At 43.7% G+C, this 22613-nt stretch overlaps 1 protein-coding gene across 1 annotated transcript in view; it reads left to right on the forward strand.

The window, feature by feature from the left end:
* LOC139570592 (cadherin-23-like) overlaps nt 1–22613 on the forward strand; it is a 587919-nt gene that overhangs the window by 451905 nt on the left and 113401 nt on the right. Inside the window, exon 37 of the mRNA XM_071392575.1 lies at nt 6199–6420. Within this exon, the coding sequence (XP_071248676.1) occupies nt 6199–6420 (222 nt within the window). The remainder of the gene's footprint in view (nt 1–6198; nt 6421–22613) is intronic.

Below are 22613 nucleotides of genomic sequence, written 5' to 3' on the forward strand. Positions count from 1 at the left end.
TAAGCATTAAAAACTTTGTAAATGGAGCCTACCGAGTGACGCAGTGGTCTACGACGCTGCATCGCAGTGCAAACTGCTACAGACGCTGGTTTGAGACCTGTGCCGGCCGCCACCGGGAGACCCATGAGGTGACACACAATTGGCTCTGCGTCGTCTGATGTCCTTGTCCCGTCGCACTGCGGTGGCAGGCCAGGCGCATGCATGCTGACACAGTCACCAGGTGTATGGTGTTTCCTCTGACACAATTATTTTTTTTGTGGATGGATATAATTTGTATGTATCAACTCAAATGTTATTTGTCACATACACATGGTTAGCAGATGTTAATGCGAGTGTAGCGAGATGCTTGTGCTTCTAGTTCCGACAATGCAGTAATAACCAACAAGTAATCTAACCTAACAATTTCACAACAGCTACCTTACACACACAAGTGTAAAGGGATGAAGAATATGTACGTAAAGATATATGAATGAGTGATGGTACAGAACGGCATAGGCAAGATGCAGTAGATGGTATCGAGTACAGTATATACATGTGAGATGAGTAATGTAGGGTATGTAAACATATAAAAGTGGCAATGTTTAAAGTGGCTAGTGATACATGTATTACATAAAGATGGCAAGATGCAGTAGATGGTATAGAGTACAGTATATACATATGAGATGCGTAATGTAGGGTATGTAAACATTATATTAACTTCTCTAGGATATGTGGGATATATATGTAGGATATAACGTCCCACTTGGCCAAAATCCAGAAAAAATGTAGCGCGCCAAATTCAAATATATTACTATAAAAATCTATCTTTCATGAAATCACACATGAAAGACACCAAATTAAAGCTACACATGTTGTGAATCCAGCCAACATGTCTGATTTCAAAAAGGATTTACGGGGAAAGCACACCAAACAATTATGTTAGCTCAGTACATAGCCACAGAAAAACACAGCCATTTTCCCAGCAAAATATAGTAGTAACAAAAAGCAGAAATAGAGATAAAATTAATCACTAACCTTTGAACATCTTCATCAGATGACACTCATATGACATCATGTTACACAATACATTTATGTTTTGTTCGATAATGTGCATATTTATATCCACAAATCTCGGTTTACATTGGTGCCATGTTCAGAAATGCCTCCAAAATATCCGGAGTAATTACAGAGAGCCACGTCAAATAACAGAAATACTCATCATAAACTTTGATGAAAGATACATGTTTTACATATAATTAAAGATACACTTGTTCTTAATGCAACCGCTGTGTCAGATTTTTTTTTTACTTTACGTAAAAAGCACACCATGCAATAATCTGAGACAGCGCTCAGATTTAACAACATTTCTCCGCCATGTTGGAGTCAACAGAAATACGAAATTACATCATAAATATTCCCTTACCTTTGATTATCTTCATCAGAATGCAATGCCAGGAATCCTAGTTCCACAATAAATCGTTGTTTTGTTCGATAATGTCCATTACTTATGTCCAATTAGCTAATTTTGCTAGCATGTGTAGTACACATGTAACGATTGTTCTCCTCCTCGTCCGAGGAGGAGCAGGGATCGGACCAAAACGCAGCTTGTGTGGAATACATAATGAGATTTTATTTAAACAAGACGAACACGAAGCACACTTGAGAAATTACAAAATAACAAACGACGTAGACCGACCTGAACATGAGAACTTACAGAACACGAAGAACACAGGAACAGACTAGACAAACGAAACAGTCCCGTGTGGTACATACACTGACACGGAAGACAATCACCCACAAACAAACGGTGTGAACAGCCTACCTTAATATGGTTCTCAATCAGAGGAAACGTCAAACACCTGCCCCTGATTGAGAACCATATAAGGCTAATTAACAATGAACCTAAACAAGAAACAAATAACATAGACTGCCCACCCAGCTCACGTCCTGACCAACTAAACAAAGCTAAACAAAGGAAAATAAGATCAGGAACGTGACAACACATGTCCAAACGCTCGCGCAGATGCAGGCAAACGTCGGACAAAAACGTCAAAAAGTTATATTACAAGTCGAATAAACTGGTCAAACTTAGTAGAGAATTAATCTTCAGGATGTTGGTATCATATATATCCAATAACGTTCCAACCGGAGCATTCTTTTCAGTCTCTATAAGTAATGGAACGCATGACGATATCATGAGGAAAGTGCGTGACCAAGAACTGGCACTCTGCCAGACCACTGACTCAAACACCTCCCATCCGGTCCCACAACACAGCATAAGCTTCATTCCACGTTCTACTGACTGTTGACATCTAGTGGAAGGCGTAGGAAGTGCAAACAGATCCATAAATATTACAGGAAATTGAATAGGCGATGACTTAAACATCGACCACTCTCAGAATTCTCACTTCCTGTTGGGATTTTTTCTCAGGTTTTTGCCTGCCATATGAGTTATGTTATACTCACAGACATCATTCAAACAGTTTTAGAAACTTCAGAGTGTTTTCTATCCAATAGTAATAATAATATGCATATATTAGCATCTGGGACAGAGTAGGAGGCAGTTCACTATGGGCACGCAATTCATCCAAAAGTGAAAATGCTGCCCCCTATATCAAAGAAGTTAAGTGGCATTGTTTAAATTGGCTAGTGATATATTTTTTACATGTATGGCAGCAGCCACTCAATGTTAGTGGTGGCTGTTTAACAGTCTGATGGCATTGAGATAGATGCTGTTCTTCAGTCTCTCGGTCCCTGCTTTGATGCACCTGTACTGACCTCACCTTCTGGATGATAGCGGGGTGAACAGGCAGTGGCTCGGGTGGTTGTTGTCCTTGATGATCTTTATGGTCTTCCTGTTACATCGGGTGGTGTAGGTGTCCTTTCGGGCAGGTAGTTTGCCCCATGTGATGCGTTGTGCAGACCTCACTACCCTCTGGAGAGCCTTACGGTTGTGGGCGGAGCAGTTGCCGTACCAGGCGGTGATACAGCACGACAGGATGCTCTCGATTGTGCATCTGTAGAAGTTGGTGAGTACTTTTGGTGACAAGCCGAATTTCTTCAGCCTCCTGAGGTTGAAGAGGCACTGCTGCGCCTTCTTCACCACGCTGTCTGTGTGGGTGGACCAATTCAGTTTGTCCGTGATGAGTACGCCGAGGAACTTAAAACTTTCTACCCTCTCCACTACTGTCCCGTCGATGTGGATAGGGGTGTGCTCCCTGTGCTGTTTCCTGAAGTCCACGATCATCTCCTTTGTTTTGTTGACGTTGAGTGTGAGGTTATTTTCCTGACACCATACTGCGAGGGCCCTCACCTCCTCCCTGTAGGCCGTTTCGTCGTTGTTGGTAATCAAGCCTACCACTGTAGTGTCGTCTGATGATTCAGTTGGAGGCGTGCATGGCCACGCAGTCGTGGGTGAACAGGGAGTACAGGAGAGGGCTCAGAACGCACCCTTGTGGGGCCCCAGTGTTGAGGATCAGCGGGGTGGAGATGTTGTTACCTACCCTCACCACCTGGGGGCGGCCCGTCAGGAAGTCCAGTACCCAGTTGGCTGAATTCCGGTAGATGGAAACGGCCCAATGTACTTGGGCCGATTCTGGGCAGTCATTCATTTCGATTCCGAGCCGAGTCCGACACCCGATTCCAGGCCGATTCAATCAGTTCCGGCCCTCCGGAAGAGGGCCGCTTCTGGGTCGATTCCTCGTTGCTAGCTGGGTAATTAATCTAGCGCTAATGTTAACTAACTACGTTAGCTAGCTAGCAACCCTCTAAAGCTAAACTTTGCAGATTTAGCTACATCTGCAAAGATCTCAACCATTCACTTAGCCGATATAACAAGTTTGGCCAGCAGCTAACTTAGAAAAAAATTAACATATTACCTACCTTTCAAAGCTGTGCAATTCCAGCTGCCTTTTCACCGTTTGCAATTTGATGAAAAATGAAGTTTCCAGTTAAAACCGGGAGCTCAATCAACACTGCTTAGTGCCACTGCCCAACCTCTGTACAGTTACTCTCACCTGGGAGTTATATAAGCACAGAGGGTGTAAAAACAACTCTTAAATCAACACCTCTTAACACTAAAAATGTAACACAAAGAAAATGAACAGCCAGTTTGCTGTGTAGGCTTGAATCATTGCCTTGTATCAATACAGTTCCTTTATTGTATAAGTTTACAATTTAACGTTTGTTGCTTTCGTCAGCTTCTTCAAAAATGCTGATCTGACAGTTGGCTGATGCCTCTCTTTTTTGAGAAAGGGGAAATGGTTGCAAATAATCCTTTTCCATTTGTGCCCTCGTTTGGTATTAAATATTACATTTGCTCTTATTTTGCAACTGGTAAAATCTGCAAACAGGCATTCATGTTCTGTCTCACCATCAAACCTTTTAAACTTTTCTTACCTCTCTCCATCTGGATGGCTGATGGGTAAACAATTTCCATAGCAACGCTGGTGATGTTGGCTACAATAGAAGGCGACAGTACCCTTTCCAAAACAGCATTGTTTCTTGTATTATTGTCACTAGTGTCTTTAGAGAACTGTTTTACTTTGCTGTCCTTTGTCTTTTGTTCTTCTTTCGTCTTTTCTCTTGTGTTGTTAACTAGCTATTTTTTAGTTAGCTAGCTAGCTTCTTTTAGGAGTCCATAGTAAATGTTTAGCAACTGGTAAACAATCCAACTAGCTAAGCTAACTGCACGATTTTATAAAAATAGATACTTTTTGACAAGCCTATCTTCTTCATTTGTTGCTTGTTTTGTCTCCCATTCTGTCTTGCAGTTTTCTTTTGTATTTCCTAATGTACTTCACTCTAATATTTGAAAGATCTCATTTTTCAAAGGTTTTTTTTGGCGTGGGAAACTTCTGTTTACATTGCCAAAGAAAGTGAAATAGATAATAAACAAAAAATAATTAACTGTAAACATGACAAGAATAAAGACATTTGTCTATATACAGTGTTGTAACTATGTGCAAATAGTTAAAGTGCAAAAGGGAAAATAAATAAACATAAATATGGGTTGTATGTACAATGGTGTTTGTTCTTCACTGGTTGCCTTTTTCTTGTGGCAACAGGTCACAAATCTTGCTGCTGTGATTGCTGGTTAAGTGTGCCTTGAATTCTAAATAAATCACAGACAGTGTCACCAGCAAAGCACCCCCAACATCATCACACCTCCTCTTCCATGCTTCACGGTGAGAACCACAAATACGGTGATCATCTGTTCACCTACTCTACGTCTCACAAAGACACAGCGGTTGGAACCAAAAATCTTACATTTGGACTAATCAGACCAAAGGACAGATTTCCACCGGTCTAATGTCCATTGCTCATGTTTCTTGGCCCAAGCAAGTCTCTTCTTCTTATTGGTGTCCTTTGGTAGTGGTTCCTTTGCAGCAATTTGATCATGAAGGCCTGATTCACACAGTCTCCTCTGAACAGTTGATGTTGAGATGTGTCTGTTACTTGTGCTACAATTTCTGAGGCTGGTAACTCTAATGAACTCATCCTCTGCAGCAAACGTAATTTTGGGTCTTCCTTTCCTGTGGCGTTCCTCATGAGAGCCAGTTTCATCATAGCGCTTGATAGTTTATGCGACAGCACTTGAAGAAACATTTAAAGCTCTTGAAATTTTCCAAATTGACTTACCTTCATGTCTTAAAGTAATGATGGACTGTCATTTCTCTTTGCCTATTTGAGCTGTTCTTGCCATAATATGGACTTGGTATTTTACCAAATAGGGCTATCTTCTGTAAACCAACCATACCTTGTCACAACACAACTGATTGGGTCAAACACATTAAGAAGGAAATACATTCCACAAATTAACTTTTAACAAGGCACACCTTTTTATTGAAATGCATTCCAGGTGACTACCTCATGAAGCTGGTTGAGAGAATGCCAGAGTGTGCAAAGCTATCATCAAGGCAAAGGGTGGCTACTTTGAAGAATTTCAAATATAAAATACTTTTTTAGTTACTACATGATTCCATATGTGTTTTTCTATAGTTTTGATGTCTTCACTATTATTCTACAATGTAGAAATTAGTTAAAATAAAGAAAAACCCTTGAATGAGTAGGTTTGTCCAACTTTTTGACTGGTACTCTAGATCTTTTAAAAATGGAGTATCAAGATCATTAATGTGCTGGAGTTTATTTTTTATTCAATAATGTACAGTTTGTGCCCTCAGCATGCTCTTTCTACATTATTTTCTGTCTCACCACCAGTCATCGACTACCATCTACGTGCGTATAGTGGATGAGAACGACAACGCGCCAGAGTTTCCAGAGGAAGAGTATGTGACGGTGCTGAGCGAGGGCCCCAACACCGTGGGTGCCATTATTGCCACGGTAACCGCCATCGACCCAGACGAGGGCCTCAATGGCACCCTGCGATATGCCATCGACCACGGAAACCTGGCCATCACCTTCCACATCAATCACACTACCGTAAGAATATGGACAGATATTTTACACTGATACCTAACCTACTTTGTGTTCTGTGCAGACCTTGGTTTTTCTACTATTTGAAAACCTTTCAGATAGTTTAGCTGTGATTGATTGCGCTTGCCTTGCGCATTGAAACAAATTGAAAAATCTAATTAAATGTTATTCATCACATGTGCCGAATACAACAGGTCTAGACTTAACCATGAAATGCTTGTCTATGAGCCCTTCCCAATGATGCAGAGTTAAAAATAATAATAATACAAATAAAAGTTGTAACACAAGGAATAAAATACACAAGAATGGAGCTATATACAGAGAGTGCTATACACCAGATCGATGTGCAGGAGTATGAGGTATTTGAGTTAGATTTATACAACGGTTGGTTGTAATCCTGAATGCTTATTGGTTGAAACAGCATTCCAGCTTGTGTCTCTTCCACAGTTACCACCAGCTAAATCTATGACGTTAAAATACCTATTTACTCTGTTCCATCTGACTGCGCAATCCACTGTCACATCAGCACAGACAGGTAATTTATAAATTTGATCTCCACTATAAAAAGCATCTAGACATTATCTCACATTTCTTTTAGACTAAAGTTTAGTTTTCAACAGCAGAGATTTGTATAAACCTTGCTGTCTGTCTCTCCAGCATTTGCAACATTGTTTCGATATTGAGATTCAATCCCCAGCTTTCCCATAGTAATGAACGTGTTGGGAGTCAGGATGAGACAGACAGGTAGGCATCTTTTCTCAGCTAGTCGAAATCATGAATCAGCATAATTTTTATGGATATATACAAATAACTTTCAATAGAAAACAGGTAAAATGAAGTGCAGCTAGTTTGAAGTCTTTTCAGCTTCAGTATGAAGGGATTGTGTTAGCTGTGTTGCTGGCTAGCTCCTCTTAACAACAATGTCCTGACGAGAGAGCACATTTTCTACGCCAGGCGAAATCGCGCCTCATTAGTTCATTGTTATGATGTATCCAATTAAATGTCACTAGAAAACAGCTGCACTGTTTGACGTTACTGTAAGTTAGCCTTAGTTGGCTAGCTAGCAAGCAAGGGATAGGAACATTGCCAGCCAGTAACGCAAATGGAACATTTACAACGAACGACTGGGTTGCGTCCAAAGATACAGAACAAAAAGACTGAATGACTGGGTCGAGTCTCTGGCAACTAAACCGATAGAACGAATGACCAGCCGGCTTGGGTAGCAACCCTATATTTGTGTCCTGACTGTATCTTGTGGAAGGATGAAATAGTATGAATAAATTCATCAAAATAACGTTTTTAACGAAAATATGTAAATAATTATTTGAATATGTTGGTAACTCGTTGTATAAAAGTGATAACATCGTGTCAATATGTCCCCCAAACACTGGCTTCTCGGGCATTATCCCTTATAGGGATAGCCCCCTTTTTTTTAATTTTTGCCTAAATGACATACCCAAATCTAACTGCCTGTAGCTGAGGCCCTAAAGCAAGGATATGCATGTTCTTGGTACCATTTGAAAGAAAACCCTTTGCCGTTTTTGGAAATGTGAATTAAATGTAGGAGAATATAACACATTAGATCTGGTAGAAGAAAATACGAAGAAAAACCAACCGGTCTTTTTCTACCACCATCTTTGAAATGCAAGAGAAAGGTTCTAGCCAGTTCTAGCCATCACTCTGGTTGTAATTCCGATAGTGTCCACAAGATGGCAGCAGTGTATTTGCAAAGTTGATGGATGGATAACTTGAAGTATGAGTGAACTACAATACTTTTAGTGTGAAGTCCCCAGGTACATTTGGGAAAATCGTGAAGGAGCCAATACAAAAATTTTCTGCAAGAATATCGTCAAATCTGTATTTAGCTTTCCAATAGTAGCCATATTATAAGTTCAACATTTGCAAAACAACCAGTTTTCATAACTTCATAACTCTGAATATCCTTATATTTTATGTCCAAAATGAAAAGGCATGCTGTCATACAAGGTTAGTAGCTACATTTTATGACACATAACTAGATAGCTCATTGGCTATCTAGTTAGCTTTGTTTGACCCAGATTGGCGCTTATTTGACAAAGATACAATCGTTCAAGTGATGACCGCACGCTTCATTGGTGTGCCATGAAGGCGTCGCTCTCTGACCAAATATGGTGTCCTATAGGATATACTACACCCCTAATGATATAGTGAAGTCTTGTTACCTTCTAGGATCTCTGAAGATTACATACAAACGTGATTTGGCTCATTGAAACAACGTTTAGGGTGAGATTTTCACAGATTCCTTTCTTTGCAAATTGAACGAGTGTCTGCAAATTGAATGAGTGGAAATACAAAATCGATCGTGCATGCTATATGGACCTTTTTAGGATATGAAAAAGGATTTTATCTAACAAAATGACACTTCATATTATCTCTGGCACCCTTTGTATGATAAATCAGAGCAAGATTTTAGAATGTAAGTACACATTTCAACTTCAGAGGTGAATTTATCAAACATATCACGGTGAAAAAAGTGTTTTGTTGTTAGGAGCTCTCCTCAAACAATAGCATGGTATTTTTTCACAGTAATAGCTACTGTAAATTGGACAGTGCAGTTATATTAACATGAATTTAAGCTTTCAGCCAATATAAGACCCCTATATGTACCGACATTTGTTATTTCTCTAAAATCTGCGATCTTGACATAACGCGCTGCATGATTTACGCTGCATGATGTACAAGGCAGGGTATAGTGACTAGGCATCAGGATAGATAATAATAAGAGTAAAATAAAGAACAGAGTAGCAGCAGTATAGGATGAGTGTAAAAGTGTGTGTGTGAGTTGGGTCGGTATGTGTGTTTGTGTTGTCGGTATACGGTGCGTATGTATGTGTATGTGAATGTGTTTGGGTTTATTATCAGTCTTTTTTTCCGCCGAAACTCTTAACAGTTTCTAAAGTGAATACTGAAACAATCGTTCTAACATAAGAATGTGGGGAATAGTCAGAGATGATCTATAGAAAACTAATGTCACATTGTTTTTTATTTTGTGATGTTTTTAAAAAGGTTATAAAGGAAATATCCCCTTTATCTGTCAAGTCTCCCTCCTCTACATTGTATATGAGATATGAAAAAGTATAAAAGTATTTTTGTTAATAAGAAAGATTATCCTATGGCTCCTAAAATCACATCCTATCTCCTATAAACTGTGCATAGTAAGTAGCCACGCCCCGAGTGAGGTCAGAGAGCGTGTCAAACTGACGGAACCGCCCATTTCAAGAGAGTGCATAAATGGATTGGTAACAAATTAACACTAGACGAGAAAAGCATGGAGTGGGAGCTACACGTTTGAAATGGTTGGAACTTTGAATCGCAACACGAGGTGAAGAAACTAAACTCACCTCCCAGACCAGAGAGGCGTGTAGAGTCGCAGAAGTGGTTTGGACGTTGAGGTGAAAAAGCTCACCTTCCAGACAATCGCTGGTACGGCTGATTAGCTGTCCTAAGTCAAATATCTAAAAAAGCGAATTTAAGTGGGACCATCCTACGACTCTTCAAACCATAATACTGTACTACTCTTCTCAAATCACCGAAGTACGCTACTCTCATCACACAGCGGGAACCATCGACACGGCTGGCTACCCGTGCATCTTCCAGAGTGAACAACAGTAGAAAAGACAGGTCCGGACCATCAGACCCTTATTTTTGTTAATTTTTTATTTAACTTCTACTTGCTACGCATCCCGGATCCGGGAGCACCCCCCACAGTAAAAAAAGCTGACTAGCATAGCCTAGCATAGCGTCACAAGTAAATACTAGCATCTAAATATCATTAAATCACAAGTCCAAGACACCAGATGAAAGATACAGATCTTGTGAATCCAGCCATCATTTCTGATTTTTAAAATGTTTTACAGGGAAGACACAATATGTAAATCTATAAGCTAACCACGATAGCAAAAGACACAACTTTTTATTTCCACCATTTTTTTCCTGCATGGGTAGCTATCACAATTTCGACCAAATAAAGATATATATAGCCACTAACCAAGAAACAACTTCATAAGATGACAGTCTGATAACATATTTATTGTATAGCATATGTTTTTTTAGAAAAATGTGCATATTTCAGGTATAAATCACAGTTCTACATTGCAGCTGCAATCTGAAATAGTGCCGAAGCTGCCAGAATAATTACAGAGACCAACGTCAAATACCTATTTACTCATCTTAAAACATTTCTGAAAAATACACAGCGTACAGCAAATGAAAGCCCAACATCTTGTGAATCCAGCCAATATGTCAGATTTTTTAAGTGTTTTACAGCGAAAACACAATATAGCATTATATTAGCTTAGCACAATAGCCAGAAACACAAGCAATTTACCAGCAGCACAGGTTAGCGATCGTAACAATACAGCAAAAGATATATAATTTTTGACTAACCTTGATATACTTCATCAGATGACAGTCCTGTAACATCATATTACACAATGCATATAGGTTTTGTTCGAAAATGTGCATATTTAGCAGCACAAATCGTGGTTATACATTTTTTTTACATTTTACATTTAAGTCATTTAGCAGACGCTCTTATCCAGAGCGACTTACAAATTGGTGCATTCACCTTATGATATCCAGTGGAACAACCACTTTACAATAGTGCATCTAACTCTTTTAAGGGGGGGGGGTTAGAAGGATTACTTTATCCTATCCTAGGTATTCCTTAAAGAAGTGGGGTTTCAGGTGTCTCCGGAAGGTGGTGATTGACTCCGCTGACCTGGCGTCGTGAGGGAGTTTGTTCCACCATTGGGGTGCCAGAGCAGCGAACAGTTTTGACTGGGCTGAGCGGGAACTGTACTTCCTCAGAGGTAGGGAGGCGAGCAGGCCAGAGGTGGATGAACGCAGTGCCCTTGTTTGGGTGTAGGGCCTGATCAGAGCCTGAAGGTACGGAGGTGCCGTTCCCCTCACAGCTCCGTAGGCAAGCACCATGGTCTTGTAGCGGATGCGAGCTTCAACTGGAAGCCAGTGGAGAGAGCCGAGGAGCGGGGTGACGTGAGAGAACTTGGGAAAGTTGAACACCAGACGGGCTGCGGCGTTCTGGATGAGTTGTAGGGGTTTAATGGCACAGGCAGGGAGCCCAGCCAACAGCGAGTTGCAGTAATCCAGACGGGAGATGACAAGTGCCTGGATTAGGACCTGCGCCGCTTCCTGCGTGAGGCAGGGTCGTACTCTGCGAATGTTGTAGAGCATGAACCTACAGGAACGGGTCACCGCCTTGATGTTAGTTGAGAACGACAGGGTGTTGTCCAGGATCACGCCAAGGTTCTTAGCACTCTGGGAGGAGGACACAATGGAGTTGTCAACCGTGATGGCGAGATCATGGAACGGGCAGTCCTTCCCCGGGAGGAAGAGCAGCTCCGTCTTGCCGAGGTTCAGCTTGAGGTGGTGATCCGTCATCCACACTGATATGTCTGCCAGACATGCAGAGATGCGATTCACCACCTGGTTATCAGAGGGGGGAAAGGAGAAGATTAATTGTGTGTCATGTTATACAATGTGATCAGTGGCAACAGGTCATCCATTCTGGCCAGCGCCATCTTGGAAAGGCACCTAATCTAATCAATAAATAATCATAAACTTGACAAAAAAATACAGGTTGGACAGCAAATGAAAGATGCATTAGTTATTAATGCAACCGCTGAGTTAGATTTTTTAAATTAACGTTACTAGACATACAGTGTGCGTTACAGCCAGACTAGTGCCGCAATAATGGCGGACAAATGCGTTTACATTTTTCCACATAAATACGGAATAACATCATAAATAGCTCTTACTTTTGGACGAGCTTCCATCAGAATCTTGGGCAAGTTGTCCTTTGTCCAAAAGAATCGTTGCTTGGTTGTAAAACCTCGTCTTCAACTTCGGAATTAGCAGCTAACAATAGCTATGTGGCCACAACATGCCCAAATCCTCAAAACGCAATAATAAGGAAATTCCGAAAATAGCAATATACTCGCATAAACTGATATAACTCGGTTTAAAATAACTTCGTTATGATGTTTCTAACACCTACAGTGGGGAGAACAAGTATTTGATACACTGCCAATTTTGCAGGTTTTCCTACTTACAAAGCATGTAGAGGTCTGTAATTTTTATCATAGGTACACTTCAACTGTGAGAGACGGAATCTAAAACAAAAATCCAGAAAATCACATTGTATGATTTTTAAGTAATTAATTTGCATTTTATTGCATGACATAAGTATTTGATCACCTACCAACCAGTAAGAATTCCGGCTCTCACAGACCTGTTAGTTTTTCTTTAAGAAGCCCTCCTGTTCTCCACTCATTACCTGTATTAACTGCACCTGTTTGAACTCGTTACCTGTAAAAAAGACACCTGTCCACACACTCAATCAAACAGACTCCAACCTCTCCACAATGGCCAAGACCAGAGAGCTGTGTAAGGACATCAGGGATAAAATTGTAGACCTGCACAAGGCTGGGATGGGCTACAGGACAATAGGCAAGCAGCTTGGTGAGAAGGCAACAACTGTTGGCGCAATTATTAGAAAATGGAAGAAGTTCAAGATGACGGTCAATCACCCTCGGTCTGGGGCTCCATGCAAGATCTCACCTCGTGGGGCATCAATGATCATGAGGAAGGTGAGGGATTAGCCCAGAACTACACGGCAGGACCTGGTCAATGACCTGAAGAGAGCTGGGACCACAGTCTCAAAGTAAACCATTAGTAACACACTACGCCGTCATGGATTAAAATCCTGCAGTGCACGCAAGGTCCCCCTGCTCAAGCCAGCGCATGTCCAGGCCCGTCTGAAAATTGCCAATGACCATCTGGATGATCCAGAGGAGGAATGGGAGAAGGTCATGTGGTCTGATGAGACAAAAATAGAGCTTTTTGGTCTAAACTCCACTCGCCGTGTTTGGAGGAAGAAGAAGGATGAGTACAACCCCAAGAACACCATCCCAACCGTGAAGCATGGACGTGGAAACATCATTCTTTGGGGATGCTTTTCTGCAAAGGGGACAGGACGACTGCACCGTATTGAGGGGAGGATGGATGGGGCCATGTATCGCGAGATCTTGGCCAACAACCTCCTTCCCTCAGTAAAAGCATTGAAGATGGGTCGTGGCTGGGTCTTCCAGCATGACAACAACCCGAAACACACAGCCAGGGCAACTAAGGAGTGGCTCTGTAAGAAGCATCTCAAGGTCCTGGAGTGGCCTAGCCAGTCTCCAGACCTGAACCCAATAGAAAATCTTTGGAGGGAGCTGAAAGTCCGTATTGCCCAGCGACAGCCCCGAAACCTGAAGGATCTGGAGAAGATCTGTATGGAGGAGTGGGCCAAAATCCCTGCTGCAGTGTGTGCAAACCTGGTCAAGAACTACAGGAAACGTATGATCTCTGTAATTGCAAACAAAGGCTTCTGTACCAAATATTAAGTTCTGCTTTTCGGATGTATCAAATACTTATGTCATGCAATAAAATGCAAATGAATTACTTAAAAATCATACAATGTGATTTTCTGGATTTTTGTTTAAGATTCCGCCTCTCACAGTTGAAGTGTACCTATGATAAAAATTACAGACCTCTACATGCTTTGTAAGTAGGAAAACCTGCAAAATTGGCAGTGTATCAAATACTTGTTCTCCCCACTGTATATCTAATTAAATTACAGACGGATATATCTAAGGCCGATAACTGAGTGTTTCAAAATGCCATCCTGAGGTCTTGCTTTGCGCAATGACGAACGTCGAAAAGAGAGCTCCCTTCGTTCCTTGGGGCTTTATAAGGTCTGAGATCTGCCTAGAAACTCCATTCCAATTCTCATTGGTTACTGACATCCAGGGGAAGGCGGGTGCAGTTCATGTCGACCCATAGGATACATACAGAGCTTTAAACTGATCTGAGAACAGAGCCTCGTTTTCAGACCTTCGCAGTTCCTGGCATGGATTTCGCTGCAGAAAGAGTTCTGGTTCACCCACAGACATAATTCAAACGGTTTTAGAAACTAGAGATTGTTTTCTATCCAATAGGAATAATAATATGCATATTGTACGAGCAAGAATTGAGTATGAGGCAGTTTAATTTGGAGACGATATTTTCCAAAGTGGAAACAGCACCCCTTATATTGAGAAAAGGTTAACCAGGTAAGTTGACTGAGAACACATTCTCATTTACAGCAAAAACCTGGGGAATAGTTACAGGGGAGAGGGGGGGGGATGAATGAGCCAATTGTAAGCTGGGGATGATTAGGTGGTTAGCTCCGGACTGAGGGGTGCTCCGGACTGAGGGTTAGCTCCGGACTGAGGGGTAGCTCCGGACTGAGGGGTAGCTCCGGACTGAGGGGTAGCTCCGGACTGAGGGGTAGCTCATGACTGGAGGGCAGCTCATGACTGAAGGGCAGCTCATGACTGAAGGGCAGCTCATGACTGAAGGGCAGCTCATGACTGGAGGGCAGCTCATGACTGGAAGGCAGCTCATGACTGGAAGGCAGCTCCGTACTGAGGGACGGTAGCTCCGGACTGAGGGACGGCAGCTCCGGACAGAGGGACGGCAGCTCCGGACAGAGGGACGGCAGCTCCGGACTGAGAGACGGCAGCTCCGGACTGAGAGACGGCAGCTCCGGACTGAGAGACGGCAGCTCATGGCTGGCTGACGGATCTGGCTGCTCATGGCTGGCTGACGGATCTGGCTGCTCATGGCTGGCTGACGGATCTGGCTGCTCATGGCTGGCTGACGGATCTGGCTGCTCATGGCTGACTGGCGGCTCTGGCTGCTCCTGGCTGACTGGCGGCTCTGGCAGATCCTGGCTGACTGGCGGCAGACGGATGGCTCAGATGGCGCTGGGCAGACGGATGGCTCAGATGGCGCTGGGCAGACGGATGGCTCAGATGGCACTGGGCAGATGGATGGCTCAGATGGCGCTGGGCAGACGGCATACTCTGGCCGGCTGAGGCGCACTTTAGGCCTGGTGCGTGGTACCGGAACTGGAGGTACCGGGCTAAGGACACGCACCTTCAGGCTAGTGCGGGGAGAAGGAACAGGGCATACTGGACCCTGGAGACGCACATTAGGCCTAGTGCGTGGTGCCGGCACTGGTGGTACCGGGCTGGGGACACGCATCTCAGGGCTAGTGCGGGGAGCAGCAACAGGACGCACAGGATTCTGGAGACGCACAGGAGGCGTTGTGCATGGTGTAGGCACTGGTGGTAATGGGCTGGAGACACGCACCATAGGGCTAGTGCGTGGAGGAGGAACAGGGCTCTGGAGACGCACAAGAAGCCTGGTGCGTGGTGTAAGCACTGGTGGTACTGGGCTGGGGCGGGGAGGTGGCGCCGGAAATACCGGACCGTGCAGGCGTACTGGCTCCCTTGAGCACTGAGCCTGCCCAACCTTACCTGGTTGTATTCTCCCCGTAGCCCGACCAGTGCGGGGAGGTGGAATAACCCGCACTGGGCTATGTAGGCGAACCGGGGACACCATGCGTAAGGCTGGTGCCATGTATGCCGGCCCGAGGAGACGCACTGGAGACCAGACGCGTTGAGCCGGCTTCATGGCACCTGGCTCAATGCCCAATCTAGCCCTGCCAGTGCGGGGAGGTGGAATAACCCGCACCGGGCTATGAACACGTACAGGAGACACCGTGCGCTTTACCGCATAACACGGTGTCTGCCCGTACTCTCGCTCTCCACAGTAAGCTCGGGAAGTGGGCGCAGGTCTCCTACCTGCCATCGCCACACTCCCTTGTAGCCCCCCCCAAGAAATGTTTGGGCTTGACTCACAGGCTTCCTACCGCGTCTTCGTGCTGCCTCCATTCGCCGGTATCCCTCCTCGCACTGCGCCAGAGAATCCCAGGCACTCGCCCTGGGTCGATCGCCCACCTGTCGATCTCCTCCCACGTAGTGTATCCCAGATCCTGCTCCCATTGCCATAAATCCTGTGTGTATTGCTCCTGTTGCCGCTTGACACGCTGCTTGGTCCCGTTTTGGTGGGTAATTCTGTCACGATCGTCTATGGGTGAGAGAGAGGACCAAGGCGCAGCGTGTGCAAAATACATTCTCCTTTATTTAGAGAAAGGAAAAAACACGAAACGAACACTGATAACTAACTAAACAAAAACAACAAACGACCGTGAAGCTAACGACGTAGGTGCATACACAAGCAACAAACGTTCAACATAGACAATTACCCACAAAACCCCAATGCCTATGACTGCCTTAAATATGGCTCTCAATCAGAGATAATGAACCACAGCTGCCTCTAATTGAGAACCAATCTAGGCAGCCATAGACATACAAACACCTAGACAAGACACTGACCCATATACCATACAAAACCCCTAGACAATACAAAAACACATACATTCCCCATGTCACCCCCTGACCTAACTAAAATAATCAAGAAAACAAAGAATACTAAGGCCAGGGCGTGACAATGTCCTTGTATTTGAAAGAAAAGCATAGTTTTTGTCCATCAAAATAACATCAAATTGATGAGAAATACAGTGTAGACATTGTTAATAATGTTGTAAATGACTTTTGTAGCTGGGAACGGCTGATTTTTTATGGAATAGCAGACGCCTCACAAGTCCTCAACTGGCAGCTTCATTAAATAGTACCCGTAAAACACCAGTCTCAACGTCAACAGTGAAGAGGCGACTCTGGGATGCTGGCCTTCTAGGCAGAGTTCCTCTGTCCAGTGTCTGTGTTCTTTTGCCCATCTTAATCTTTTCTTTTTATTGGCCAGTCTGAGATATGGGTTTCTCTTTGCAACTCTTTCTCATGTATTTATTGTGTATGTTTATTCTGTGTTATTATTTAGTTAGCTAGTAAATAAATAATTAAACCAATTTGTGAAGTACTGAATCATAAGTAAGGCTGGGCGTTTTGCAGATCCAAGAAGCTTACGACTGTTCAGAATGATGATATGATATGAGGTTATGATTAATACGTTTACTGTTTTATGGATATGATAGGTAAACACCTTTAGAGTTTAATTCGGGAGATGGAAACTCTTTAAACAACCGCTCTCGTGGTGCCCCAAATTCATAATGAGTTAATTGTTAAATTATTCATTGAATCAGGTAACAATCAAACATAGTTAGTTGATTCGATAAATAACAGTCATCAGATTAATGAAAGTAAAGTCATGACAATGATCAGTGCAGATAATCCGGGTAACCATTAATTAACTATTTAGTGGTTTTATGGCTATGTAGCAGTCTTATGGCATGGGGGTAGAGGCTTTCTTGGAGCATGTTGGTCCTAGAGCCGATGCTCCGATACCGTTTACCGGATGGTAAAAGAGTGAACAATCTATGGCTTGGGTGATAGAGTCTTTTGCAATTTTTGGCCCTTCCCTGACACCGCCTGTCGGAACTAGAAGCACAAGCATTTCACTACACTCTCAATAACATCTGCTAACCATGTGTATGTGACCAATACAATTCCATTTTATTTGATAGAGGTCCTGGATGGCAGGGAGCTCGGTCCCAGTGATGGCAGGTAGCTTGGCCCCAGGGAGCTCAGCACCAGTGATGGACAGTAACAGAGTGAACAGTCTGTGGCTTGGGTGGTGGAGTCTTTGGCAATTTTTTGGGCCTTTGACATTGCCTGGATGGCAGGGAGCTCAGCTCCAGTGATGTACTGGGCTGTCCGCATCACCCTATGTAGTGTGTTGCAGGTCGAGGGTGGTGCATTTGCCATACCAAGCGGTGATGCAGCCAGTCATGGTGTAACTGTAGAACTTTTTGAGGATCCAAGGGCCCATGCCAAATCTTTTCAGCCTCCTGAGATGGAGGAGGCGCTGTCGGGCCCTTTTCACCGGTATGTGTGGACCTTAGTGATTTGGACGCCAAGTAACTTGAAGCTCCACTACAGACATGTAGATGGGGGCATGCTCTCCCCTCTTTCTCCTGTAGTCCTTGATCAGCTCCTTGGTCTTACTGACATTGAGGGAGAGGTTGTTGTCATGGCACCACACTGCCAAGTCTCTGACCTCCTCCCTGTAGACTATCTGATCACTGTCAGTGATCATGCCTACCACCATTGTGTCATCAGGAAACTTGATGATCGTGTTTGAGTCGTGCGTGGCCACACGGTCGTGGGTGAAAAGGGAGTACAGGAGTGGACTAGGCATACACTCTTGAGGAGCCCCTGTGTTGAGGGTCAGCGTAATGAAGGTGTTGTTGCCTACCCTGGTAACCTGGGGCCATGGTCCAGGATCTAGTTTCAGTGTGAGGTGTTCAGTCCCAGGGTCCCTAGCTTGGTGATGAGCTTAGAGGGGACTATGGTGTTGAACGCTGAGCTGTATTCTATGTCACTGCAGTGACGGCGCTTAAGGAACTACACTGGACTTTGTGCAAACTAGAAACCGCATAGCCCGAGGCTGCATTTATTGTAGCTGGAGACTTTAATAACAGAAATCTGAGAAAAACGCTACAAAAATGTTATCAACACATCTGTGCTTCTCGTCCATCGAACTCTGGATCATTGCTACTCCCCCTTCCGGGATGGCTACAAGACACTCCCCTACCCTCCCTTCAGCAAATCAGATCACGCCTCCATTTTGCTCCTCCCCTCCTATATGCAGAAACTTAAACAGGAAGTACCCTGTTGAAAGTTGGTCTGACCAATCTGAATCTATGCTTCAAGATTGTTTTGATCACTTGGACTGAGAAATGTTCCAGGTTGCCTCTGAGAATAGTATCGAATTATGCACTTCATAAGGAAGTGCACAGAGGATGTTATTCCCACTGTGATGATTAGAACTTATCCAAACCAAAACCCGTAGATATATAGCAGCATTTGCACAAATCTGAAAGTGCAAACCATTGCATTTAGCCACAGCAAGTTGACTGGGAACATGGACGTGTAAAAACAGACCAACTATGAGCTCTGTAAGGCCATCAAAGAGGCAAAATTACAGTACAGGGACAAAGTGGTCGCAATTCACCGGCTCAGACATGAGACTCTTATGGTAAGGACTCCAGACAATCACAGATTATGAAGAGAAAGCCAGCCACGTCGTAGTAACTGATGACTCACTCATAGACAAGCTAAACACCTTCTTCGACCTGCATTGAGGAAAATTCTGAGCCCCCAATGTGGGCCGCCGACGTGGGCCGCCACCGCTCACAAGGACTGTGAGCTCTCGTTCTTCGTGGCCGACGTAAGACATTTAAGCGTGTCAACCATCACAAGGCTGCCAGCCCAGATGGCATCCCAAGGCGCATCCTCAGAGCATGTGCAGACCAGCTGGTTAGAATGTTTATAGGCATATTCAATCAATCTCTCCCTATCCCAGTCTCTTGTCCACACTTCTTCAAGATGTCCACCATTGTTCCTGTACCCAAGAAAACGAAAGTACTAAAATACTATCAGCCCATAGCACTCACTTCTGTCATCATGAGGTGCTTTGAGGAGCTAGTTAAGGATCATATCACCTCAACCTTACCCGACACCCTAGACCCACTACAATTTGCAAACTGCCCCAACAGATCCACAGACGGCGCAATCACCATCACACTTCACACTGCCCTATCCCACCTGGACAAGAGTCAAGACAAGACAAGACGAGACAAGATACCTATATAAGAATGCTGTTCATCGACTACAGCTCAGCCTTCAACATCGTAGTGCCATCATATCTCATCACATGCAAATGGGTCCTGGACTTGCTGACGGGCCGACCCCAGGTGGGGAAGGTAGACAACAACAGCTCCGCCATGCTGATCCTCAACATGGGGGCCCCACAGGTGTTCGTTCTCAGCCCCCTCTTGTACTACCTGTTCACCAATAACTGCGTAGCTACACATGTCCCCATCTCAATCATCAAGCTTGCTGATGACACAACAACGACGACCAACAACGATGAGACAGCCTACAGGGAGGAGGTGAGAGCCCTGGCGGAGTGGTGCCAGGAAAATAAAATTTTCCTCAATGTTAACAAAATGAAAGAGCTGATTGTGGACTTCAGCAGTGGATAGGGTGGAAAGTTTCAAGTTCCTCGGCGTGCACATCACTGACGACCTGAAATGGTCCATTCACGCAGACAGTGTGGTGAAGAAGGCGCAACAGCGCCTCTTCAACCACAGGAGGCTGAAGAAATATGGCTTGGCCCTTAAGACCCTCACAAACGTCTACAAATGCACCATTGAGAGCATCTTGTCGGGCTGTTCACTGCCTGATACGGCAATTTCACCATCCGCAAACATAGGGCTCTCCAGTAGGTGGTGTGATTAGCCCAACGCATCACCGGGGGCACACTGCCTGCCCTCCAGGACATCTACAGCACCCGGTGTCACAGGAAGGCCAAGAAGATCATCAAGGAACTCAGCCACCCGAGCCATGGCCTATACACCCCGCTACCATCTAGGTAGAGACAGTACAGGTGGATCAAAGCTGGAACCAAGAGACTGAAAGACAGCTTCTATCTGCAGGCCATTAGGGTGTTAAAAAAATCACCACTAGCCGACCTCTGCACAATGCCCTGCCCTGAACCTTAGTCACTATTACTCTCCGGCTACCACCCATGTACTTTACCCTGCACATTAGAGACCGCTGCCCTATCTACTGAACACTAGTCACTTTAATAATGTTTATATACTGTTTTACCCACTTCATACTGTATATACTGTATTCTAGTCATGGCTCCTCCTATATAACTACTGTTGCACAGACCTTTACTATTCGTATACTGTCCATACTATCTATACACACCATTATATACTGAAAAAAATATAAAGCAACATGCAACAATTTCAACGATTTTACTGAGTTACAGTTCATAAAGGAAATACATCTATTAGGCCCTAATCTATGGATTTCACATGACTGGGAAGGGAAGCCGCCAAGGTTGGGCCTGGGAGGGGATAGGCCCACCCACTGGGGAGCCAGGCACAGCCAATTATAATGCATTTTTCTCAACAAAAGGGCTTTATTACAGACAGAAATACTCCTCAGTTTCATCAGCTGACCGAGTGGCTGGTCTCAGACGATATCGCAGTTGAAGAAGCCGGAAATTAAGGTCCTGGGCTAGCGTGGTTACACGTGGTCTGAGGTTGCAAGGCCGGTTGGACGTACTGCCAAATTCTCTAAAACGATGTTGGAGATGGCTTATGGTAGAGAAATGAACGTTCAATTCTCTGGGAACAGCTCTAGTGGACATTCCTGCAGTCAGCATGCCAATTGCATGATCCCTCAAAACTTGAGAGAACTTGAGACATCTGTGGATTGTGTTGTGTGACAAAACTGCACATTTTAGAGTTTCCTTTTAGTGTCCCCAGCACAAGGTGCACCTGTGTAATGATCATGCTGTTTCATCATGTTCTTGATATGCCACACATATCAGGTGACATGTCACATCTTGGCAAAGGAGAAATGCTCACTGACAGGGATGTAAACAAATTTGTGCACAACATTTTAGGGATATAAGTTTTTTTGTGTATGGAACATTTCTGGGATATTTTATTTCAGCTCATGAAACATGGGACAAACACTTTACATGTTGCGTTTATATTTTTGTTCAGTAAATATGTACTTCAGGAGTATTTATATATACACTAGTGGTCAAACGTTTTTGAACACCTACTCATTCAAGGGTTTTTCTTTATTTGTACTATTTTCTACATTGTAGAATAATAGTGAAGACATCAAAACTATGAAATAACACATGCAATCATGTAGTAACCAAAAAAGTGTTAAACAAATCAAAATATATTTTATATTTGAGATTCTTCAAATAGCTACCGTTTACCTTGATGACAGCTTTGCACACTCTTGGCATTCTCTCAACCAGCTTCATGAGGTAGTCACCTGTAATGCATTTCAATTATCAGGTGTGCCTTGTTAAAAGTTAATTTGTGGAATTTATTTCCATCTTAATGTGTGTGAGCCAATCAGTTGTGTTGTGACAAGGTGAGGCAAAATAATTACAATTTAGCATTAACACTGGAGTGAAGGATGTGCAGATGATGATGTGCAAATAAGAATACTGGGGTGCAAGAGGGTAAGTAATAATATGGGGGTGAGGTAGTTGGGTGTGCTATTTACAGATTGGCTATGTACAGGTACAGTGATCGGTAAGCTGCTCTGACAGCCGAGGCTTAAAGTTAGAGAGGGAGATATAAGACTCCAGCTTCAGTGATTTTTTTCAATTCATTCCAGTCATTGGCAGCAGAGAACTGGAAGGAA

Source organism: Salvelinus alpinus, chromosome 3 (genome assembly GCF_045679555.1).
Source record: "Salvelinus alpinus chromosome 3, SLU_Salpinus.1, whole genome shotgun sequence".
NCBI classification, from domain to species: Eukaryota; Metazoa; Chordata; class Actinopteri; order Salmoniformes; family Salmonidae; genus Salvelinus; species Salvelinus alpinus.